This window comes from Primulina tabacum, chromosome 15 (genome assembly GCF_025594145.1).
Source record: "Primulina tabacum isolate GXHZ01 chromosome 15, ASM2559414v2, whole genome shotgun sequence".
In the NCBI taxonomy this organism is placed as follows: domain Eukaryota; kingdom Viridiplantae; phylum Streptophyta; class Magnoliopsida; order Lamiales; family Gesneriaceae; genus Primulina; species Primulina tabacum.
The window spans coordinates 35,926,721-35,950,978 of record NC_134564.1 but is presented as its reverse complement, the minus strand read 5'-3'; the positions used below and the strand labels follow the sequence as shown (position 1 = coordinate 35,950,978).

Below are 24,258 nucleotides of genomic sequence, written 5' to 3'. Positions count from 1 at the left end.
TTTTCTCCTAACGTTCTTTCACTTCAAAATGGACATGTGATAAAAGACGATGTCAAAAGCAAAGCACGTATTGAATGTATTAGAATTCCACAAGCAATCTAAAACGCTCACCAAGCAGACCTGGCATTACTAGTAGGCACCTTTACACCATCAATGAATCAAAGACACCACCTAGAGCTAAATTTTCACAATAATTAAAATATACACAAGAGATGGCCAACGCTAGTTTGTCTCACGATGAATATAATGCACAAAAATTCGTCTATAACACTCACCAAACCGGTTTCTCACCAGGCAAATAAGAAGGAGAACCGCCCTCGACTTGGGTTTTCTTCTTTTGAAACATTCCACTAAGGCTAGGCATTAGCACTTTCTTGGCCACCGATGTTTTCGTTTTCTCTAGCTTTCGAGGTTGTATGACTCTCTCTTGTGGCTTCTGCTTCTGGCTTTGGTACACACGAGGAGGCGATACCAAGAGCTTGTCCGTTTCAGCGAGAATTCGAGATGCTGCCTCTGCTGCCTTCTTCTGCTCCCTTTCACGCCATCTTCTGAGTTCTCCCTCAACTGCCTTCTTGGCAGCCTCAGCCATCTCTGCTTTCTTCAAAGCCTCCCGAGTTGCAGCTTTCATGTCCTCGATTTCCTTCTGTGTAGCCTCGAGTCTCTTTAGGGCCTCGTTTTCATTGGCTTTGACTGCTTCCACCTGAGCCATCGCTGCTGCAACTTTCATACCTGTTAGTTTTTCAGAGTCCTCGACCTTACGGCTCAGTGACTCGAACTCGCCTCTTGATATTCTAATCTGCGCACCGGGCTCTGAAGTTGAGACACGGGCTGCATTTTTCTCAGACAAAATCTTGATCTGATCAAGGGCTCTAGCTTCAGCTTCCTTTGATTCTTCTGCTTCATGCAAAGCAACTCTCAGTTTCTTTTTTGCTTCTTCGAGTTCAATTCTGGCTGCTTCTGCTACTCCCTTAAGCTCCTTTGCTTGCTGTTTCATGTCTTCAACTTCAAGTTTGGCATTTTCTCTGTCCACAGCAAGCCGCCGAATTGTGTCGATCATTTCGTCAGAAGCACCCCTAACTTTTGCTTCTTCCAAAAGTGCTTCTTCAAGCTCAAACTTTGCTTTTCGGAGCTTCACATGCAGATTACCTGCGATGGATTCTGTTTCTGTTTCTCTCTCTTTCAATTCAGAGTGCTCCTTTTTTATTTCATCCAGTTTTGATTTAAGGGTCTCCACTAGATTTCTCAAAGTATTCTCCTCTTCCACCACTTTATGCAGCGATTCTTTAGCACCATCCAACTCTGAAGTAACAGCCTTCACAGAATCAAGATCTGCATCTCTTCTACCCTCCACATCCTTTTTTAAAGCTTCTGTTTCCGACAAGGTTTCACCCAATCGAGTCTCCAGATTTTTAACAAGTTCCGGATCTATATCTTTTTGCAGAGCAAGCAATTTGTTTACTGTCTTGTCGTGTTTGGCTTTGTGTAACTGTTTCTGTTTTTCCTTGTCGTCACAATTATTTATTTCTTCCTCCTTCGTTTGAGCTATAGCAAACTTCACTTGCTGAATCGAGTCTTGGACAGTAGCTATTTCCTTGGATAACTCGTCAACTTTTCCCACATTTTCTCGGGCAGAATTATTTGCCTCAGCAGCTCGCTTGCTGGCAATGTCTCTATCTTTCACAGATGCATTGTAATTTTGCCGTGTTTCTATCAACTCCTGCTTTGCCGCATCAAGTTCGGTGACCATAGCCATATACTGAACTCTAGAAGTTTCAAGATCTATATTTGAAGATTCATCAGTTATTTTAGAATTGCCATTGTTGGTTTCTGCAAATTGCTTTGCTTGATGCTTAGCGACTTCTGCATCCTTGAATGCTGAATCCTTAGATTCATTGATAGTTTTCAGTTTCTGGGTAAGATCTGAAACAGTCGATTTAGCTTTTTCAAGCTCTGCAAGAGCATAAACTTTTGCCGTCTCAGCATTTTTTAATTGATCCCTCAACCTATTAAGCTCTTTATCAACCAAGTGAAGCTGAGTCTCTTTTGCCAGAACTCTCTGAAAGAACAAAAAACGTGTGGGCAGGAGACTAGCAGCAATTGGTGGTTCAATGTAAGTTTATAACTTTTACATGTAATTAACCCAGTACAAGAGTATCACATCATCGAGCTGACAAAGAAATAAATCAATCATGCATTGCACATCCATTGTAAGCAAGCAGAAAACAATGTCGAATCTACCATCCACAACCAATATCTTCAACAATAAAATCATGCCAGGGGAGTATACTATTTCAGAGCAATTTTTGTTTGTTTGGTAAAGCTATACCACCAACTGCTTTCTAACATTGATTAGTCAGGGATGTAACCAAATCATAGAACTATAGAAATTAAGGTCAAAGAGAGTAACGAAGGTAACAATCATTTCTCTAGACTCTAATACAGTGCCAACCAAATAGCAACTAAATAGTAATGTGAGGTTAAGTTTCAATGAAACTCAAGACCTTTACCTCACACTTCAACTGTATGCAAAATATGTACAAAAAAAAAAATATCCCAAACTTCTACACTGGAGGTAAAACAAAACACACACTCAACATTCTTGAATCTGTAGTGGTGTTGACACGAGAAAATCGTTAGGATGGGATATGATAATTATATATACTAAGCAAGGGCTCCAAGAAAAAAGAAATCAACATACTTCCGTAGATTGTGGTTTTGCCTTCTTTATGGCTAGCTTTTCCCCTGAAAAAGAACCTTCGCCAAATAAACTGACAGCATCTTTGACAGATTGAAACGGTGCACTTGTGTCAATTTCTCCCACCTCAGCTTTAGCTGGACCTTTGGTTTTCTGATAATCTTTTGCTACCATCTTCAATCAGTTTGTTGCCAACTGTTACATGTAAAGGACAGCCAATGAAACACAATTTTTGACAAAAAAGGATGATCAATTATATTATTATAAAGAAAAAAGAACACAATCTTTCCAACTGAAGAAACTCTGAAGATAACAAGTTAAAATCAGTATGGGTGTATGGAACATATTTCCTACCACATTGAAGAATGTTTAATTTAAAGTAATATAAAAGCCTAGTTCACGTCTTGGGTTTTCAAGCAGCTACTATTAACCAGTGAAGGACATGCCACTAACAAATTTTTACAAAAACGGCACAAGAGAGTCAGCTCATGAGAAAATATCATGTTTCAAAATATCATGGTCAATCCCCTTCTTAAGTTAGAGGAATTAGCTTATCTCAATTTGATTGCTGATGCCGAAGAAACGAGACACAAACATATTTCAACTCACAAAAGTAACTCTTTAATAAAACTTGAAAGAATGACAGATCGAAAAAATCACCTGCTCTAATATGACTGTAAACTAGCAATTTAATCGGAAGTATGGGTCTTATACTGAAAATTGATATTTCATTGGTCATACCATCAATCATCACAATCAAAGCAGTATCAGATTTTATATTAGCTTTAAAAAGCTGATATTACTTCAGTGCTGTGATAGGTACTTGTTGCCTATCAGAAGTTATATCTGAAACATACATGAGTTGCTCAAAATACTTGGTATATAACCACCATAATAAACAGGTATTAAGCCACCATAGAACTAAGGAAAAATCCTATAGCAAAATTCTAGGTCGGTTGCTGATTTATTCACATGAATTATCTTAAGTACAGAAATCCCAGATTAGTCCATGGGAGTTTAAGAGAAAAAAATGGCAATTTAAACAGACAATCAGCCATTAAATTCTAAACAACAAAAGAAGCTCACAGATCATAAAGCAGTATCAGATTTTATATAAGCTTCAAAAATGCTAGTATTACTTCAGTGTGTGATAGGTACCTGTTGCCTATCAGAAGTTATATCTGAAACATACATGAGTTGCTCAATATACTTGGTACACAACCACCTTAATAAACAGGTATTAAGCCACCATAGAACCGAAGAAAAATCCTATGGCAAAATTCTAAGGTCGATTGCTGATTTATTCACATGAATTATCTTAAGTACAGAAAAACCGGAATAGTTAATGGGAGTTTCAAGTAAACAAGCAATTTAAACAGACAAATCAGCCATTAAATTCTAAACAACAAAAGAAGCTCACAGATCATAAAGCAGTATCAAATTTTATATTAGCTTTAAAAATGCTGATATTACTTCAGTGTTGTGACAGGTACTTGTGCCTATCAGAATTTATATCTGAAACATACATGAGTTGCTCAATATACTTGGTACATAACCATCTTATTAAACAGGTATTAAGCCACCATAGAACTAAGGCAAAATACTATAGCAAAATTCTAAGGTTGGTCGCTGATTTATTCAACGTGAATTATCTCAAGTACAGAAAAACCAGAATAGTTCATGGGAGTTTCAAGAAAAAATACAATATAGACAGACAAATCAACCATTAAATTCTAAACAACAAAAGAAGCTCACAGATAAAAAAGACTAAGATCTAAGTGACTGAGACAACTTCAAAATCCTATCTAAATATATGCTACTACAATACTCCTTCAGCAAGCTAGAGGATCAGAACCATAAACTGAAAGACGTAAAATTTTGCCAACAATATCAATTTGAACAAGTAATTTCTAGAATTTTCTCACTTATAATCAAAGTTTCTCCTCTACTTATTGTTCCAGTCAAGTAGTTCTTCCTTCCTACCAATTATTTCCTTCCAACAAGAGAGAGGAGAAAATCCTTTCTATCAGTTATTGGTGTACATTCATTAACCATATATTTAATCACGAGAGTCGTGAATACACTATAATAAGACAAATGAAAAAAATTAACATGAGAACCATTAGACATGAGAGTACCCACTGATCAAAGGTTTACATGAAAATTTACGCTCCAGCAAAAATGTCAAATATTAATCTTTCTGGCGAGAAACTTGTGCTTCAGCCTGAATCCACATAAATATAGTAATTATTGAACCAAAAGAAAAACTAAATTATCCACTAAATCGGAAAGGGTAAAAACTTGGATAAAATAACGAAAATGGGTAAAAAGTACAAACCCAATAATAATTCACTCGAACTTTTATCATGTGCTGAGAGCAGACAAAAAAGTCCACGTTAACCCTATGAATCAACAAAGCTTTTGATGCCAAAAAGGTTTTTTCCAAAAAAAAATAATACTCGTTGGATGGTGAAGAAGAATCTTGACAAACTTTCACCAATCTTCCGACACCAAAAGTCCGAACCTTTTCCCAGAATCAGCGAAACGCACAAAAAACCCACAACAAACTAAACTCCAGGACTCTACAACTCTGGTTCCCCGAGAAAATCACCTCTCCCGGTTTACAGAACAACCAAACACTCAAGCGATAAGAAAGAAAACGTTTTCAAACTCGATATTGGGTTGAAAAAATCAAGAAAATGGAGAAGAATTTGTCCACGGTTGTGCGAGAAAACAACAGGGGGGAGAACTTCAAATTTCTGGCCTTTTCTCAGATGCACAATAAAAAATCACAAAAGCAAATCAGAGATGGGTCAGCGAGTTGCACCGCCCCAAAGCTGATTAGGGAAAAAGAGGTATTGTATTCCTTAGCGTGCTGTACATGGTTGATGCTACGATACATACATGTGACTTCGTGGGCATGTAAATAATTTTTGGAGTGGAAAAGAAAATATATATTGTTCAAAAGTTAGATGAAATCGAATGTGTTTAGTTATGAAACTTGGGAAGAAGTGTTTTCCGAGGTAAGAAAGTGTTACGTAACGAACTTTGAATAATCATCACGATATTTATCGTGATATATATAGAGTAGATCTATTATGAAACGGTCTCACGAATCTTTATTTGTGAGACGAATCAATCTAACAATATTCAAAATAAAAAGTAATACTCTTAGTATAAAAAGTAATATTTTTTCATGGATGATCCAAAGAAGAGATCCGTCTCATAAAATACGACCGGTGAGACCGTCTCACACAAATTTTTGTCATATATATTGTTTTGAAATTTAGCTTATAAATTCTAAATCCACAATTAGTAGACTCTAAATATTAATTTTAACTTTAAATATGTACTACTAATCTCACGAATATAAATCCATAAATTAGTTTCGTCGTTCTTTTAAAATCACCTTCGTAATTGTTAGCTCACGATCCATATATTTCTTGATATCATGTCATTATAAAACAAAATTTTTTTATATATAAATATAAAACAAAAAACTCACGAGGAAATATGAATGAGAATCTTGAAACGTCGATTTTTATTTTAAGAGTAGGTCTCTCGTGAGACGATCTCACGAATCTTTTTCTGTGAGACGGGTCAACCCTACCGATATTCACAATAAAGAATAATACTCTTAGAATAAAAAGTAATAATTTTTCATGGATGACCCAAATAAGAGATTCGTCTCATCAAATACGACCCACAAGACAATTTACACAAATTTTTGTTCTTTTTTTTTTAAAAAAAAATTCTATTTGTTGTCTTGCAACACATGACAGTTAAAAATTAGATTCATGTTTTCTATATATATGATCCAATATACTTAAAATATATATATATAATTATATTATTTTAAGATAGAGGATGGCCACGTACCGTGGACCCCTCGGATAGTCTATAATTTTTTAAAACGACCATGTTTCTGTCGGCAAATAATCTATCACTATTTTACAATATTGAGTTCAAATCACGAGATGTACAGTTGAATTGATTAGATTTACAATAAAAAAAAAAAAAAAAAAACTCCTATATCCATTGTATTAAAAAAAAAATATGGGCTATTAATCAATCAAAAAATATAGGCTATTGAATCTAAATTATGTTTGGTTTGATTTATTAAATACTTCAACCGCATAACTTATATGATTGCAAATTTGTGTATTTATTATTTATATCTCACATTAATCAAATCATTTTTATTAAAAATTACAATATTATCATTAATATCTTTATTTTATTTATATTTATTAATTATTGAAAGTAACAATATTAAAATTTATTATCTTATCCCAAATTTAACCAATTATATAAAACATATCATTTTTTTACACGATTCTTAGAGAGTTTTTGAGATAACTTCTTAACTTATTATTCTAAAGATTATTTTGAAGTTGGTGAAAAACATAAATACAAAGTGTTTGGAAATAAAAGTCCAAAGCTGATACAAACTAAAGTTTGAGTGTATTATTAAATTTTGAATAGTTTGTATCGATCGAAATTATTATTTTTATAATATGAATGTATGAAAATTTATATAAGATTAATAAAAAAAATTTAAAGAAATGAAAATTTTGTATAAATGCAGAAAATATAAAAAAATGTATTATACATTATTAAAAATTTAATGTTTGTAATAAAATATGATTGAATTTTATATATAAATAAAATTTTAATATTTCTAAAAATCTACAAAAATATTTATAAAAATTGACATCAATTTTAGAATATGATAAAAAATTTAAGGAATGAGATACCAAATTATAACTTTAAACTATTAAAAAAACATAAACAAAAGCAATATCACTTCTAATTTTTAGTTAAAAATCATAAAATTTGAAACAGAAGCAGTATTTACAAACCCTACAAATTACTTCCATCCCACTTCATAGAATCTCTCCCAAATGTTATCTTAATATTTTAATACTCGCGACAGCATTAATGGACGCGAAGTACACTAATTGTTGGTTGTCGTGGACTAGCCAGCCCATTTACTTCTTATGGGCCCCCGTCTTTGTAGTTACTTAACTTTGGGCTTCCGGCGGGACCGCATTCGTTTTGCAATTATTTATTTGAAACAAAACAAATATTTATTTATTTATTTATTTATTGAAAATAAAAACAAATATTTATACACATTAATTAATATTATAATACGGGTCACTCAAAGGTGGTCAAATAAAATAAAAGATAGTTCAGTTTATACCTGTTTCGCAAGTTGTAGAATGACATCATTTTATTTTATTTTTCTTGGTAAGTTCACATAAAATATATATTTTAGTTCGGAATATATGTTCACAAAATATTTTTCTAGTTTCTTCATTTATTCAAATATTTAATTTAATATTTTTACATAATTAATTCGATTTTTTTAAAACGATTAACTGACTTCATTACTTCATATCATTGAAGTGTTTACTATACTTATTATGGAATATGTATATCATAAAACTTAACCTATAATTTTTATAAGTGAAATTATATAAACTCCAAACTATTTTAGTGCCCCAGCTCTGTTGTGATATATCATAGAGAAATACTCTAAATATAGCATAAAATAATTACAATTTATTGTGATGTCATATACCGTGCACTACCTTATGTATGCGTCTTTTTCTTTTTTTAGATATTTACAACATTTTCGTACATACGTATATGTACAATGCAACTCGAACTAGAAATCTAAATTTATTATTTATCAAGAGTATGTTTTTTGTGAGACGGTCTCACGAATCTTTATCTGTGAGACGGGTCAAACCTATCGATATTCATAATATAAAGTAATACTCTTAGCATATAAAGTAATACTTTTTTCACGGATGACCCAAATAAGAGACATGTTTCACAAAATACGACCCGTGAGATCGTCTCACACAAGTTTTTGTCATTTATCAATGTTCTAAAAAGCGATCACCCACCGTCCCGATTTTTAGAAAAAATGATGCCTCTCAGCAGTGTTAAAAAATATGCCGCTTAGGTTGCGTAGTCGCCGCCTAATTTAATATTTTGAGTTATTTTTTTTAAAAAATTATCAAACATATTTTTCAATTAATTTGTAGGATAAACAAGATGAATATGCTTGATTTTGATTTTGAATTTGAATCCGATAACGATAAATTATAGGAGAAATATGGAGATGATGGGTGGTTTCCTGTCTACCGTCTATTATTATTTAGAGCTTTTACATGCTAGATGGTGGGTGGTTTCCTGTCCACTGTCTATTATTATTTAGAGCAATGTTATTTCTTATCATTTGTTGATTCAATTTACAAAGAGATTTTTTATAAATGGTTATAAAGTTAGACCACATAGCACGTTATGGGTAATTAGGTCGACCATTTGGTAAGTCATGCTTATATATTCATGTGAATTTATTATTATTAAATTTGAATATCCAATCCGTTCAAATTGTTTAAGTTCGTGTCAATTTTTAGTTAGCCTGATTGCACAATCTTGTTTTGTGGATTGTGTTACAATTAATTAACGGAATTTTTTTTTCATGTAATTTGAGCTTGGTACTTCAATTAATTAAAGATAAATTTAGTTTTTATTTTGAAACGAATGGAACCAAACAAGTCAGTCCATAGCTATAGGAATGGTTGGACCGAAATTATTCAACAACACGACGAATAAATAATACTCGAACCAAAATTAATATTTTTTGAGTAACCACCAAATAACTAATAAATTTTTTGCGTAAATATTATAAGTAGGTCTCTTGTGAGACGGTTTCACGAATATTTATTTGTGAGACGGGTCAATCATACCGATATTGACAATAAAGTAATATTCTTAGCATAAAAAATAGTACTTTTTCATGGACCCAAATAAGAGATTCTTCTCAAGAAATACGATCCATGAGATCGTGTCACGCAATTTTTTTTCAAACAAAGCAAATAACTACTTCATATTAGTGAATATCTAATAAAATATTTAATAGGAAGATTCATTTCAGACTAGAGACCATCTTGGAAGAAAAAATAATTGAAAAACAGAGGGATAGACCAAAGTAAGAGTTTGAGGATAATGGTTGCCAAGAACGGAGAAGAAACCGTAGCTACTTTGTTCGAGACTAAAGTAGCCAAAGGCAGAGCTCTATACAAGCTCTTTTCTGCCACGATTCTTGTTGGGATAATCTTGATATGGATATACAGATTGGTTCACATCCCAAGAAGAGGTGAAGCTGGCAGATATGCTTGGATTGGGATGTTCTTCTCTGAGGTTTTCTTCGGTTTGTACTGGATTATCACCCAGGCTGGACGATGGCATGTTGTTTATCGGAGACCCTTCAAGGGGAAGCTATCTGAAAGGTGATAACTTTGTTCACTAATCTCTCACATGTGAAGATTTCACGTAGTAGAACTTGCTAAGTATTCGCGACACCCCTCCCCCCACCCCGTCCCCACTTTTTGGAAACCAAGAATCGTATTGTTCGCATAAATGTTCTTATCTTGTTGCCTGTTTTGGTTAATCTTTTTTAATCCGTTGTTAATTTGTCTTTCAACTGCAATCATGAGTGTTTTAGCTTTGGCGACAAGATGCCGGGGATCGATATATTTGTGTGCACAGCTGATCCCATATTGGAACCACCGTCGTTGGTGATCAACACGGTTCTTTCACTCATTTCGTGCAACCACCCAGCCGAAAAACTAAGCGTTTACCTGTCGGATGACGGTGGATCGGAGTTAACATTCTATGCTCTGCTTGAGGTCTCTAAGTTTTCCAAGTACTGGATACCTTTCTGCAAGAAATACAACGTGGAGCAAAGGGCCCCTGAAGTCTATTTTGCTCAGAAGATCGACGCAAATGAGTCAAGCTTAAAGCAAGAATGGACTAGCATTAAGGAGAATTCAGCTCTGTGCTCAATGAAACAAGAAAGAAAGATGATTGGCAGGGATGAGAGTGTGAAAACTTTTGTTTTTCCTTTGTTTTAGGAACTGTACGTGGGTATGAGAAACCGAATCGAGTCAGCCGCGGTAAAGGGTTCCATTCCCAAAGAAGTTAAGGATCAACACGAAGGGTTCTCAGAATGGAACAGTAAGGTCACAAAACAGGATCATCAATCTATTGTGCAGGTGATCTTTACAGTATTCGGCACTATACAGTTTTATTTATTTTTCTTTCTGTTACTACTCACTGATGAAGAATTAAGTTGAACTTTTCACTTCTGAGTTTCAGATTTTGATAGATGGATGGAACCCCAACTCAGTTGATATTGAAGGAAACAGATTGCCCACATTGGTGTACTTGTCCAGGGAAAAGAAATCTGGATGGGCTCATAACTTCAAGGCTGGATCGATGAATGCATTGGTAAATGAACTGTTCTTAAGAAGTTTCTGCTTCCCAAACCTAAGTTTAAATTTACTGTCGAATGAATTAACCACAAAAAATTATATGTCCAGAAATCAGAAATGAAGTTTTTCTTTGCAGATTAGAGTGTCATCAGAAATCAGCAATGCACCAATCATTCTCAATGTTGACTGCGATATGTATGAGAATGATCCGGATGCTTTAAAAGATGCATTATGCTTCTTTTTAGATGAAAAACAAGGAAAATCGATATGCTATGTTCAGCATCCTCAACACTATAGCAACGACACCAAAAATAATATATATGCAAATGTTGCCCATGTAATTAATCAAGTATGTAGTACTGTTTTTTATTTCCTTTTTGAAGTTTTAATCATCCGTTGGATAATATAAGCCGTAATTGTCCAACTAAAGGATACCCTTTAAATTTGAATAATTTTCACAAATCTGACTTTGAAAAGCTGCAATTCCGGGAAGAATATCAAGATATTGTCCTGTTTCTTTTCTTTTTTTGAAAATGGAAACGGTAGACTATAACCATTCCCAATTTCTTTCGAAGTTCGAGCTTTCGGGTTTAGATGGTTTCGGTGGGGCTCTGTATATTGGTACAGGATGCTTCCATAGAAGGGACAGCCTAGCTGGAAAGAAATATTCCGAGGATCATAGAATTGAATGGAACACTGCCAATGACAACACTAACGGTAGAACAGTTGAAGATTTGGAGGAAGCATCAAAAGTTTTAGCAAACTGTAGCTATGAGAAAGGCACACTGTGGGGGAAAGAGGTTTGTGTTTCACATTTACATATGTGTGCATGCATTGACACAAAATCTATTATACAAACCCTGCCTAATTTTGATGTACGGATTTAACATATACAGATGGGATTGGTGTATGGATGTCCAGTTGAGGACATAGTGACGGGCCTAACAATCCAATGCAGGGGATGGAAACCTGTGTATTACAATCCAAGCAAGAGTGCCTTTTTGGGCGTTGCTCCAATAACCTTGGATGTAGCTCTTGTTCAGCTCAAGAGATGGGCTGAAGGCATGTTTCAGATTTTCTTATCCAAGTATTGTCCCTTTCTTTATGGCCGTGGCAAAATATCGTTAGGTGCCCAAATGGGATACTGTATTTACCTTCTCTGGGCGCCTGTTTCATTGCCCACTTTGGGTTATGTGATCATTCCTGCTCTTTGCTTGCTTCATGAAGTGCCCTTGTTCCCTGAGGTATGCAAAGAAACACTTTTTCGCATTCTACGTAGATTCATTGAGTTACCTATTGATTGATAAATGTGTTCTCTTTTTGGATTTGTAAACATAGTTGAGAGGCACAAAATTATCAAGTGCTTGTTTTTCAGTTGCTGCTGCCTCCAACCAATAACTTTCATTCATGTCTCAGGTGTCGAGCTTTTGGTTTGCCCCTTTTACTTATGTTTCGATTGCTTACACGATCTACAACTTATTTGAAGACCTAATGTGTGGTGACACACTGAAGGGCTGGTGGAATTATCAAAGAATGTGGCTCATAAGGCGTACAACTTCATATTTCTTCGCCTTCTTTGACACAATTTCCAGGCAGTTAGGCCTCTCCGAGATGTCATTCGTTGTCACTACTAAGGTAGTCGATGATGACGTGCAGAAGAGGTACGAGCAAGGAACCATGGAATTTGGAAGCTCATCCATCATGTTTGTCATTGTTTCGACTCTTGCATTGTTAAACCTTTTCAGCTTTGGATGGGGTATCATTATTGTCGTTTTAGACTGGGGGATGTTGGAAGAATTTGTGCTGCAGATTACTATTAGTGGATTGTTGGCTGTGTTGAATCTACCAGTGTATGAAGCACTGTTCCTGAGAAGTGACAAGGGGAAAATCCCATCTTCAGTTTTGTTTAAGTCCATTGTTGTGGCATCTGCTGCTTGCCTGATTCCAGTGTATTAACCTGAATAGGTTGGCTTTCTTGGAAGGGTCAAATGTGTGGAATATTGTGTTGTGTAATAGAATTTCTTGATGAATTTAAATACGTTCTGTAATATTTCAGATGTAATAATTAATAAAATACACAGAAGTGTGGATCTCTTAGTGAAAATAAATCTTATCATGGATTCGACCTTGATTTTATTATGTTTATTGTAGATATTTATAATTTATAAAAACAAAAATTATATAAATATACCAACGGGCATAATATATAATTATGACTTGCTATATTATATTGTATTAATGTAGTGTTTTTTATAATAATTTTTTATATTAGAAATGATATAATTATTTAACAATTTATATGATGACAAAATATTTTAGTAGTTTCCGAAATTTTAGAAAATGAATAACATGTTAGAGTAGGTATCTTGTGAGACAGTCTCACGAATCTTTATCTGTGAGACAAATCAACTCTATCGATATTCACAATAAAAAGTAATACTCTTAGCATACAAAGTAATATTTTTTTATGGATGACCCAAATAAGATATCTGTCTCACAAAATACGATCTGTGAGACCGTCTCACACAAGTTTTGCCCAACATATTAAAATGAAATACACATATTTAAAAATATATTTTTCTTAAATAGAATTAGATTATTTTTTTCTTTATCATTTTAGTGGGGTCTTGTTAGTATTTTTTTTTTAAAAAATTCACTACATCAAATTTAATTATTCTAACAGACTCAAAATTAATAATAAAGATATAAATATATAACTATATCGATATATAATATATAATGTCAATTTTTTTTTCTTTGAAATAATTCTTCAGAAAAAGGAAAAAAATCTATGGTAATGTCAAACATTAGATTCAAATTTTATAGAATCAATAAGATAACTTTTGATATATTTATATTTGAAACTTTTTTTATATCTTTTATTCTTCACATATTAATTTCTTCACTTAAAAAAAATATTTTGATATGTTTTCATATTTAAGACGTGGGAGGCTACTATTGGCTATTGCACGTAGGTCGTTTGAAATTAAAGAACCTTCGAAGCAAAACTCAGCGCGAAAAACCCTCGCTAAGTCCTGACCTTTTTGACTGACAGTGAGTATTTGTTTAACAATTTTTGTTTTTTTTTTTGATTGATTTTGATTTGGATTTGGTTGATTGACAGTTTTTATTTCTCCTCTGTTTTTGTTTGTGTTGTTCCTTGATTTTTCTTTCAAAAAGAAAGAAAGCATACCGATGAGGCACCCGACGGCGGCGGTTCTGGCGGTTATTCTGGTGAATTTCGGCTGCGCAATGGGGATAAGATTTACGCTGGACAGAGAGGAATGCTTATCTCATAAGGTGGAGTATGGGGACACGGTGCACTTTTCGTTTGTGGTGATTAAATCGCGCGGCTCTTGGCGTTACAGCGACGATGGCGTTGATCTTGTGGTAATGCTGTTTACATATATAAATATGTGTGTGTGTTTTGGAGTTTCGTATTGAAGATTTATGAAGATTATAGTTTTGGTCATTCTATGTATGAAGGTTTTCTATAACCTTCATCGTATTTGCTTACACGGCGAATGAAATTTAGTCTGTGTTGCAGTGGAGTTGAAGTTGCATGAAATTATTGTGCTTCTCATTGTTCTATTTTATATAATGTCTATATAAATTCGACTGTAAGGAAAACACGAATATTTGGGAATGTTTTCTGAATCGGATTAATATGATGTGTTGATTTATGAACAATCAGGTGAAGGGGCCAAATGGTGAACAAATCCATGATATTCGAGACAAGACGAGTGACAAGCACGAGTTTGTGGCTTATAATAAAGGAGTTTATCGCTTTTGTTTCGCGAACAAGTCTCCATATCATGAAAACATAGACTTCGACGTGCACGCTGGCCATTTCTTGTACCATGATGAGCATGCTAAAGATGGTGGTTTTTTGTCTTTGTTTTTTGCCCTCTCAATCTATTTAGTTTGTGATGTTAAATTTAGGGTTGGTCTAAACAGATTGGTTTTGTAATTGCAGAACATTTCAAGCCTCTGTTTGATCATATCGGGAAGTTGGAGGGAGCCTTGAACAATGTTCAGTTTGAGCAGCATTGGTTGCAGGCACAGAACTATCGTCAGGCAATTGGTACATCTCCAACTTGCTGTCTGTATTTTCTCAACTATCTGGTCTGTGAGTGATGGAATCTCACATATATTTTATATTTTCGAGGAAAAATGGTAAGAGATGAGTGCGGTGAATGAGAAATAAACCTCTACAATCTTTAGATATGTGTGAAATTAAACCTTTAGAATCTTGGCAGATCCACCTCCAGCATTGTCATACATGCCTAATGTGGCTTAACTATATAACCTTCTTTCTAATTTAATCTAATAAATGCAGTGAATGAGAAAATGGGGAGAGGAGCAGTTCACAAAGCTATATTTGAATCGGCGGTTTTGGTTGGAGCTAGCATTTTGCAAGTCTACATTATGCGCCGTCTGTTCGAAAAAAAAGCTCGATATATCTAGAGTTTAAGGTTATGCAACAAGGATACTGGATTTTGAACATCATCTCTCAATATTAAAATTTTCAAAGCTTGATTCCAAATCAGATTTGTCCTCTACCGGGATTTTTTAAATAGAATGTTAATATTTGTAGCCTTGGAACTGGCTGGCTGCTTTCTTGGTTCTACATTCTTTCATGTAGCCACTTTATGGTCTCCAGGCGCATAATATCTATGCAAATACGGCAGTTTCAAATCATATGCTATACCATATCGATTAGATGCACCTAATTTGTTCCAAATTCTAAGTGGATATTCACAGGTATAATATAAATGACAAACATCCAACCAGTGCAAAAAACGAACACAAAAGCTTTACAAGAAAGAAAGATAGCAAAAGCAACATCGAACATTGTACAGATGTAGTTTTGAGGAGTTCATATTTCATTACCCAACACCACAGATATTTTTACAGTGCAAAATGTAGTGCCATGGTGACTGATACACGCAGCAGCAACAATTTGAAAGTGTTTACAGGACTATTCACGAATGAATATGCACTCCTATATTTATGCTTTATATATGTAAACCTGGTGGAGATTCGGACTTGGGATCTACATGCAGCAAAACCATTTTTTCTGCAGACAGAGGATTCAAGTAAGTTTTAGGAAGTTAACATCAGATAAAATCCAGATTCGGAGTCATTTATAAATGAAAGCAATGAAAACAAAACTCAATCTCTGAACGCAAAATTTGAAATCAAGAATTAAAAATTATTATTATTTTCCTCTGTGTAACTGAGAAAATGAACTCATGACAGTGAATTTTTTATTGTTTTTTTTATTATCAGTTAACGATTGTAAATAAAATGAAATTACAAGTTGTTTTGATAGGAAAGGTTCAAAATTTTCTCCCAGAGGATGAGAAATTGTCCCCTCACTCTGACTCTCTTTCTCTTGTTCATGTAATTAGATTTTTGAGTCCTCCCACACTATTTCATACACTCAAACAAGTCAATACTGAAGTAAAATATAGTAAAACTCACAACCTGAGTTTTTAAAGGTTCCACTCCATGCTGTGCATTTATATCCATCTTTGTAGGAGACTCCGGCTTCCCACCGGTCTTCTTCTCATTCCTGGCCTTGTTAAATATCACAGTAAAACCCTCCGCTGAAGCTGGGTCATTAACATCCCATTCACCAAACTTTGGCAATGGTCGACCCTTTTCCTAAAAAGGGTAAACGTAACAGTTGATAGAAATCAATTAGAGGACACATGAAAATACCAAAAGCCACAGAAGTTACCAACTATATTGACTTTTAAATGTTCTAACTTGGAGAATCCAAACAGAATCAACTCACTGAAAACAGTTAATAAACATCATCAGCTTAGAATCAAGTCAAATTGGAAAAATTTTTGGCATACAAACACATAATCACTACCATAAATACTTTCAAAACTTTCCCATTGGACAACAGATAAATTATTGCAGTTTATTCCCACGAATGGAAATTCTAGAAGCAAAATTCAAATCAAGAAACTGACTTGTTGAATGGTATTTGTCCTGAAACAGAACTAGAATCTTAAAATTAGGAAAATTCAATCTTGACTGCATCACAATCACACCGTATACTGATACCGCCATAATCAAATAAAAGCAGAAGTACTTAAATCTTCAATTCAAAATGAAATTAGCCACAACTAGAGATATTTCAAAAACGAAAAACACCAAAAAAAATATTTCCTCCAATGAATTCTTTTTCTTTTACATTTCTTCCAATAAATAGGCATAATTATCTATTTAATAATACTAATAGTTTCTTCAACGTCATGACCATGTTAAAGAGAGAGAGATTCATAAAACAGCAGTTCAAATCACTCCAAAACACAGCATGTACCCAATAACCAAACACGGAACAGCTTTTCATAACAGGTCAAAATCAAGATATCTTCAAAAAGCATAACCCCCAAAATCAAGGGATCGATCATGCCATCGAAACACGAAATTCGGCAAATATGAAAACGATGCGCGCATAAATAAAAAATCAAAATCACGTAAACCGATTCTCAAAATTGGAACTTGGAATCAAAGAATCAACAAAAGAACGATTACACACCGACATGAATCCTCAAGAAGCGATACTTTTTGAAAAAAAATGACCCGATCCGATCCTATGCTGGAGAGACAGGGATGGATTCTTTACAGACCAAGTCTGCTCACGCAGACATGTGTGTGTATATATATAGAGATATTGGATGTAGGTATGCAGCGTGGAATACTTTTACGTAATTTATTATTTCATTTAGTTTATCAAATATTTAAGATTACTTTTAATGTGCTTCGCAATATGTAATAAAACAGCCTTCTAGTTCTGCACCATATAAATAAAATGATAAAAATTTATTTGAGACAGTCTCATTTATTCATTTGTGAGAAAAATTTCCAAACCGACTTGATTAATAAAAAAAAATTACTTTTTATGTTATAGAAATTAATTTTTATTTTAAATATGAATCGAGTTGACTCATCTCACGAAATAGACACATAAAACCGTCTCATCAGAGACATTACGAGACATACTCTAAATAAAAAAAGCAACAACGTTAAATGATGCAATTATAAATTGTTAAAAGACATTTTTACAGTGATATTATATTATTTATTATTAGAAGTAAAATGTGCGTGACTATTAGTTAGTATATAAAGCTTGTTTGGTTGGTCAAATTCTATTTAAGAGCATATATACACATAATATATATATATATATATATACACATAATATATATATATATATATATATATATATATATATATATATTCATGTTGAAAACTGTATTTTGATATTGACACGGCAACAATAAGCTTAACTATAGAAGTTATAATCCGCCATCTATTTTTTTTAACCCATCTTAATACCTCTAAAATTGGCTTATTAATTTTTTTTGGTTCTGGTTCATTAAAATTATGAATGAATAAATAAATTTAATTAGCATGAATCCGGGTTGTGATAAAAAAAAATATAATAAAACAGTTGATTTCAATTCCATTTTATTTTTAAAATTAAAAAATTGTTGGTTTTCAGATTGAGGTATGGACCGTAGATATGGGAAAAGTAGAAACACTGATTTATACCATACATACATATAATCCAAAACAAGGTAAAAAATTGATGGACTTGACAAAGCCAAATTGGTTCCTAAAACTGCATATAAGCGAACTGGCAAAGCCTAAAGTACACATAATTTATACAATACCAATAAATAATGTACGAAGTCCAGTGTTGGGGTCCAGCATATTCATTTCGGCTGGCGCATTCGTCTGCTACGACACCACTTGTCAACTTGGTTTATATATATATATATATATATATATCATCTTTTATATATAAATTTTCAAAAATAATACACTGAAACTGTACATAATTCAGAGATATATCTCTATAATTTTTTTGAAAAAAACTGATAAAATGGACTTAATTTTGTGTAACACCGAGAAGGCCGAATTTGCCAGCGAATACTTTTTAAATCTAACAAATAAATCGGTAGATACAATTTAAATAAGATGTTTTAAAATATGAACAGCATTAAAGCATCCATTATTTTCCATACTAAAAGCCCGATTTGTCAAAACTAGAAACATCATGATTCAAATCGTCACACGTTTTTTCAAACTGAAAAGTATTAGCTTAGATATTGACCATGAAATTAGCAACTCAAGAAATTTAAAATAATTCAGGATAACACGTATCACCTTGGAGGTTGCAGTCACAAACTGAAGCACTCTTGCCATGTTTTCCTCATTGAAACTCTGGAAAACCTCCCAAAACCACTGAACAGCATTTGATGCTGTTGTATAGCCCGTGTACTCAGTGTTGGCCATCAGATCATCCACTACGAAGATAATCGAAGCACTAGGATATTTTCTGAACAATAAAAGTTATCACATGAAATCGAGAATGGAGAGAAATGCATGGACTTACAATCCATTTCAGGAAGACCGCTAATCAATAATTCAAGCTCTTTATCATTAAAAATAGACACAAGTTCTCGTGGTACTAATTCATTGAAACCTTCAAGAAAGGAATTGATTTGAGGCCGGATAGCATTAGTCAAAATGTGGTCAGCAACAAGGTCCACATATTCATGCTTTGTTTCTTCCGTTGTTCTTATGTTTCTTTCTCCCGGCTTCAGCTCATAATCTGTAACCTTTTCATAATAGCATATATAAAAAAAATAAGAGAACTTTCCAGGAGTCCTAAAACATTTAAGTTGAACTTAAAAAAACTAAATGGGAAAATTCCCAAAGAAGTAACTGATACACACATGATTACTATATTTGTACCTCTGTTTTCTCATAAGGGGCGTGTTTTTCTACATCCCCATCTATGCTGAATGTCAAATCTGGTATGTCACTCACATCATTCTGTCACGAGAGAAGAGACATGTTTGGAAACTACTGAAAAATCTGGTAAAACCACAAATGGAGTCACTCTTAGTCCTACTCAAACTCAAGCATCCATTTCAAATTTCTACAGTAATCAGGATCATCGGCCTCTATGCCACGATAAGTCACCTTCACGCCAAGGATGTGCTCGTAGAAGGAACGAGTAAAATAAACATCCAGCAATTGCCCATCAAACAGGGCTTTGGAACCCATAAATAGGATGATGATAATAGATATAATAGAATATGAAAATACAACTACAGAAGAGGTGTAAAAATTTGAGTTCGAAGTAGGGTCCTTCGAACAATTAACACACGGCCTACACATCTGAAATAAGAGAGATGTTCGGTTTGATATACAGAATTAGGATTTGGCAGAAAAGTCGCATTGTTTCCAACAGTGGTGAAAAGAAGAGCTCCTTTGTCGAATACAACTCTTGACAGTAACTGATACCATTCTCTAGTTAAACCACCAGCATCAATGCCCTCTTCACCTTGAAAATATACATCCAACTGTCCTTTAAGATCTTGAGTTGCTCTCATGCACAGCTGGTTATATGAATCCTCCAAAATGTATGCACGCCTAACACTAATTCGCAGTGGACCTGAGAGGTGTTGATCATGCTGCTGCCTAATCCTGGACCAAAAACAAGCCCTTTTGATGTCAAAATCAATCAGCCAAGGAGCTCTCAGCATCATGCAGAGTGATTTTTCCAACAAAGCAGGATTTTGCCTTATAAAAGCATTAAGAAGACGACAGTGCTTCTCAGCGAACCTTGCAAATGTGACAGATCCATCTAGTCTTCTGCAAATATCCACATATTTTGTAGATGATGAAATTGAGCACCCAGCATACTCTTTCACTTCTCTTGCTGTAACATTGAAATTATCTTGATGCAAAATTGGATTTTTAGACCGTAGCTTCTCCATAGAACAAAAAACCCTCAATAAAGGCAAACATCTCTGACTTCCAGGGGGAAGAGGAGGAACCTGCATCTCCCCGGTTATGTTAATACTGGAAACTAAAGAGTAGAATTCTGACTTAGATCTGATTCCACAGCACTGAATACTGATGCATTCACTTTTCCATATTCATTCCAGTACGACATTTAACTTCCACATGGCAGAATGCTCTTCCTGTACCTCATCATCCACCCAGTCCTCATTCAAGTCACTGCCAACTGCAGTAACCGCACCGAGTATCTGAAGCACACGAATAACTGCAGCCCCAGCCATGGATCCAGAGCTCAATCCCAGCATTTGTGAACCCTAAGTGCTATAAGTTCATTAACAACTGATCTCAACCTATGGCCTGACCCTGAAAGCTCCGAAACAAAAATTTGCAATGAGCAACCACAACAAAGGCCAACTTCCTCAGCACCTCACCGGCTGTTGTGTAAACCTTGTCTGCGAGCCTAATGACAAATTTTATAGATTAACATAGTGGCTTTACTTCACATTCAGTCATTCTAATATAAACAAAATTAGGTAAAATGTCATGAACTGGTGCATAATTAACTGCAATGTAAAACCCTACATTTTTAATAAAAAACGTACTGTGTGTGAAAGTGATGACACACTTACAAAACAATTGTTTTCCCACCATCAATGGCAAAATCACCCAAAACCAACCACCCAGACACTATTATTTTTCTACAATTATCAACGAGATTCACTTAAATATGATTTTTAGCATGTGTGAAAGTGATGGGGAGTGGACACAAAACATCACGAAAGATGAATTTTCAAACAATAGGCTAATTAAAATTTGCTTCCTGATTTAGTTGCTATCAACACATACCAAGTGCAATAACAAAAATATAGGCCAACATCAATGTGTTTTGGCATCATGCAAAAACGCAACATATTAATACAAGCAAGCAAAAAACTAGTAGCTTCTTCCACTAATCAATAAATCCATCTATCAGACTTCAAACTATTCATGTATTAAGATGCTTCAAAAATAGAATGAGGGTAAAGAAAGAAACCTCATAAGAGCTGTAGAAATGCTTGTTAGAGCAATATTCTAATATTATCCTTACGACAGGAACATGTAGAACAGCTTCCTTTGGGAAAGGTGGATCAGATTCCAAAAAATTATCCTCGAGTTGCAAATCCTTACTTGGCTTGATGCATTTCTCAAAGTAGGTATCAAAATGATTAAACAAGTCAACCCAGTGATGAAAATCTCCGTGCAATTGCACAAATCATTATTTATCAAAGTATGGGGGAACAAATTTGAGAAGTGTGCAAGAGTTCATTGTGTACCTTGTCAAACACCCAAAAGAAACTTTTCAGAGAATCTTCTATATTCTCTAGCGACGTAGCAGTAACATTGTCGATAAAGGATTTAATTTTAGCAGGCTGCAGAAAAAAGTGACGGGAATATCAATTATCCAAAGTATGAAAATTACACATGGATAACACAACCCTAAAAAAAAAGTAACGAACACAACACAAAGCAGAGACTAACCAACAAAAAAAACTATAAAAATCTCATATGGATCAGGGAAGATTTTGGAGTTTAAAGATAAGCAGCTAAAAAGAAACAGAAATATAGCTGCATTTGCTCTGATGAGGATTTTTTGGCTCTTTGCATAACTACTCAGAACAGATTAACCCAAGTTAGTAGCAATCCATTATAACAGTATCACATCAATCAAGTATGTTGATGTAACAAGAGGCAATTGTGATCGCACAAGATTTTAGAGTAAGTGAAACCTTTCACCTTCTCCAATTATAGAAAACAATAAAACCGCGAGAATCTCTAATCAGTTCTGAGGTATAAACTATTAATATTGAAAAAACAGCGAGGCTCACTCAGTGAAACCTGCATGAACAAATTTAATCACCAAAGCAGGTAAAAAAAACTTATTTGTTTTGAATAAACTGCAATGTAATGCTCCATCAAGAAATTGAACCTTTAGGAATTCAACCTTTGACAGGAGTTTAACACACGACATTCAAGCACTTACAATTACCGAAATAAGAGCACAGCAAGCAAAGTTAACCATTAAGAAAACACCGCTTCGTCTAAGTTCAATCACGCTCACAAATCAGAAAGGTGCAAGAAAATAATTCCACTGACCACTTCAAGTGCCCTCCTTCGCTTCAACTTCATTTCTTGCTATCATAATCAATCAAAGGCCGCCACTTCCCGAATCAAGGTCTGATCGACCACAAACTAATGAATCAATTGCCATAAATTCTTAATTTTTTGGAACGAAAGGTTCTTGTTTGCAATTGTTATCGCACATGATTTTAGAGACAGCGAGAATTTGTCTACATGGAGAACTGGAAAAATGGGATGGGAGGTAGTCAGTCAGAGGGTGGTGTGGGAAATTTCATTTCTCTAAAACTAAAATAAATATATTTACTGGATATTTATTATGGTTTAGGGAATATTTATTTTTTAAAAAACTAAAATAACAGCTTAATTTTTTATGAGACGATCTAACCAAATCTATTTCCGTAAGACAAATTAATACGATCCATATTTGTAATAAAAAATAATATTGCATAAAATGTAATATTTTTTATGAATGAGATCAAGCTGAAGATCCGTCTCACAAAATTAATTCATTTGATGGTTTCACGGAATTTTTTTTGCTAAAAATAAACGTATTTAAAATCAATAATGGAAAATAAGGATTTTATTATTGTTGTTGTTTGTGATTTCAACATGTCCTTGTCTAAAAACGACAACATACTCAAATAGTTATCAGTAGATTTTTCAAACAAATACCAAATACATATTTTGTCATGTGAAATAAAAATCAATTTTTAAATTAAAATTTATGTCTTAATTTCAGAAAAAAAATCATTTCTTTAAGTATTGTTTAAAAATTTCAAAGTTAGGAACCTTAATTTGACATCATAATTTTTTGCGCATTACTTTATTCATTATATTAATGAAATTTTAACACAAATTGGTTAGTTGACTTAGTTCATGATTGAATTAAAATATCCATGCAGATTTGTCATATTATATTTATTATTTCACAATATACATACATAAACACATAAATTAACAAAGGGTGTGTACGTTTTAGTAAATTTTCTGCCCAAAGTTTTCCCCCAAAAATTTAAGGTAATAACCATTTGAATTGGTTCAGACATATTTATTTTGGAAAAATTCAGAAAATCAATATTTTTAACTTGAGATACATCAGATTTCAAGTACCAGACATGATTTGAACTTGAGATACATCATTTTTAAGGGGAAAAAGGACATTCAAATTCAACAGTAAATCAATAAAATCCGACTACAAAACAATAACATGCAGCACTAGAGAGTCATTGCTAGAAAACTTCAGTAAACAACAAACAATTCAAGAAACTAAACCTAAACAAAATGCCCCTCGATCGTACGTCCATGCATGCA

The 24,258-nt window shown here is 33.8% G+C and overlaps 5 protein-coding genes across 15 annotated transcripts; 2 read left to right on the top strand and 3 right to left on the bottom strand.

The window, feature by feature from the left end:
* Positions 1–40: 40 nt before the first annotated feature.
* LOC142526330 (WEB family protein At5g55860-like) lies at positions 41–5,664 on the bottom strand. Of its 8 annotated transcripts, none has more exons than XM_075630644.1 (4): positions 5,034–5,664; positions 4,834–4,919; positions 2,699–2,890; positions 41–2,056 (listed from the first exon to the last, which is right to left on the bottom strand). In XM_075630644.1, the coding sequence occupies exons 3-4, from the start codon at positions 2,867–2,869 to the stop codon at positions 272–274; spliced, it is 1,956 nt and encodes a 651-aa protein (XP_075486759.1). In that variant the 5' UTR covers positions 2,870–2,890; positions 4,834–4,919; positions 5,034–5,664; the 3' UTR covers positions 41–271. The 8 variants fall into 8 exon arrangements, with proteins under 8 accessions (XP_075486759.1, XP_075486760.1, XP_075486758.1 ...); XM_075630645.1 differs by having other exon boundaries at positions 4,838–4,919; XM_075630643.1 differs by having other exon boundaries at positions 4,853–4,919.
* A 3,990-nt stretch (positions 5,665–9,654) lies between these two features.
* On the top strand, positions 9,655–13,114 carry LOC142526697 (cellulose synthase-like protein E6). The gene is made up of 8 exons (XM_075631248.1): positions 9,655–10,005; positions 10,221–10,543; positions 10,634–10,770; positions 10,874–11,005; positions 11,126–11,338; positions 11,565–11,789; positions 11,886–12,233; positions 12,406–13,114. The coding sequence occupies exons 1-8, from the start codon at positions 9,722–9,724 to the stop codon at positions 12,943–12,945; spliced, it is 2,202 nt and encodes a 733-aa protein (XP_075487363.1). The 5' UTR covers positions 9,655–9,721; the 3' UTR covers positions 12,946–13,114.
* An 835-nt stretch (positions 13,115–13,949) lies between these two features.
* Positions 13,950–15,647, top strand: LOC142526295 (transmembrane emp24 domain-containing protein p24beta2-like). 2 transcript variants are annotated; one of them, XM_075630585.1, is made up of 5 exons: positions 13,950–14,043; positions 14,170–14,379; positions 14,684–14,870; positions 14,966–15,073; positions 15,329–15,647. In XM_075630585.1, the coding sequence occupies exons 2-5, from the start codon at positions 14,185–14,187 to the stop codon at positions 15,454–15,456; spliced, it is 618 nt and encodes a 205-aa protein (XP_075486700.1). In that variant the 5' UTR covers positions 13,950–14,043; positions 14,170–14,184; the 3' UTR covers positions 15,457–15,647. The 2 variants fall into 2 exon arrangements, with proteins under 2 accessions (XP_075486700.1, XP_075486699.1); XM_075630584.1 differs by lacking the exon at positions 13,950–14,043 and having other exon boundaries at positions 14,109–14,379.
* Positions 15,648–15,805: 158 nt separating this feature from the next.
* On the bottom strand, positions 15,806–17,700 carry LOC142526296 (protein NOI4-like). Of its 2 annotated transcripts, none has more exons than XM_075630586.1 (3): positions 17,549–17,700; positions 16,477–16,659; positions 15,806–16,069 (listed from the first exon to the last, which is right to left on the bottom strand). In XM_075630586.1, exons 1-3 carry the CDS (start codon positions 17,552–17,554, stop codon positions 16,046–16,048), a joined length of 213 nt encoding a protein of 70 aa, XP_075486701.1. In that variant the 5' UTR covers positions 17,555–17,700; the 3' UTR covers positions 15,806–16,045. The 2 variants fall into 2 exon arrangements, with proteins under 2 accessions (XP_075486701.1, XP_075486702.1); XM_075630587.1 differs by having other exon boundaries at positions 16,480–16,659; positions 17,549–17,697.
* LOC142526293 (E3 ubiquitin-protein ligase UPL1-like) lies at positions 17,548–23,212 on the bottom strand. 2 transcript variants are annotated; one of them, XM_075630582.1, is made up of 6 exons: positions 22,963–23,212; positions 21,863–22,238; positions 20,188–21,289; positions 19,774–19,855; positions 19,412–19,637; positions 17,548–19,322 (listed from the first exon to the last, which is right to left on the bottom strand). In XM_075630582.1, exons 3-6 carry the CDS (start codon positions 20,868–20,870, stop codon positions 19,078–19,080), a joined length of 1,236 nt encoding a protein of 411 aa, XP_075486697.1. In that variant the 5' UTR covers positions 20,871–21,289; positions 21,863–22,238; positions 22,963–23,212; the 3' UTR covers positions 17,548–19,077. The 2 variants fall into 2 exon arrangements, with proteins under 2 accessions (XP_075486697.1, XP_075486698.1); XM_075630583.1 differs by having other exon boundaries at positions 19,182–19,354; positions 19,502–19,637.
* Between the last annotated feature and the right edge of the window lie 1,046 nt (positions 23,213–24,258).

Excerpts from the sequence above, each read along its gene's own strand:
- LOC142526330 (XM_075630644.1), bottom strand. The coding sequence starts at position 2,869 with ATGGTAGCAAAAGATTATCAGAAAACCAAAGGTCCAGCTAAAGCTGAG. Across the intron at positions 2,057-2,698 it reads CAAAACCACAATCTACGGAA|AGAGTTCTGGCAAAAGAGAC; the intron begins GTATGTTGATTT and ends TTGTTCTTTCAG.
- LOC142526697 (XM_075631248.1), top strand. The coding sequence starts at position 9,722 with ATGGTTGCCAAGAACGGAGAAGAAACCGTAGCTACTTTGTTCGAGACT. Across the intron at positions 10,006-10,220 it reads AAGGGGAAGCTATCTGAAAG|CTTTGGCGACAAGATGCCGG; the intron begins GTGATAACTTTG and ends TGAGTGTTTTAG. Across the intron at positions 11,790-11,885 it reads GCACACTGTGGGGGAAAGAG|ATGGGATTGGTGTATGGATG; the intron begins GTTTGTGTTTCA and ends TAACATATACAG.
- LOC142526296 (XM_075630586.1), bottom strand. Across the intron at positions 16,070-16,476 it reads AACCTTTAAAAACTCAGGTT|AAAAAATGGTTTTGCTGCAT; the intron begins GTGAGTTTTACT and ends CTCTGTCTGCAG.
- LOC142526293 (XM_075630582.1), bottom strand. The coding sequence starts at position 20,870 with ATGCAGGTTCCTCCTCTTCCCCCTGGAAGTCAGAGATGTTTGCCTTTA. Across the intron at positions 19,856-20,187 it reads TTCAGATGTGTAGGCCGTGT|GAATGATGTGAGTGACATAC; the intron begins GTTAATTGTTCG and ends TCTCTCGTGACA. Across the intron at positions 19,323-19,411 it reads CGGTCTTCCTGAAATGGATT|TGGATGATCTGATGGCCAAC; the intron begins GTAAGTCCATGC and ends TTATCTTCGTAG.
- LOC142526295 (XM_075630585.1), top strand. The coding sequence starts at position 14,185 with ATGAGGCACCCGACGGCGGCGGTTCTGGCGGTTATTCTGGTGAATTTC. Across the intron at positions 14,380-14,683 it reads ACGATGGCGTTGATCTTGTG|GTGAAGGGGCCAAATGGTGA; the intron begins GTAATGCTGTTT and ends ATGAACAATCAG. Across the intron at positions 15,074-15,328 it reads GAACTATCGTCAGGCAATTG|TGAATGAGAAAATGGGGAGA; the intron begins GTACATCTCCAA and ends TAATAAATGCAG.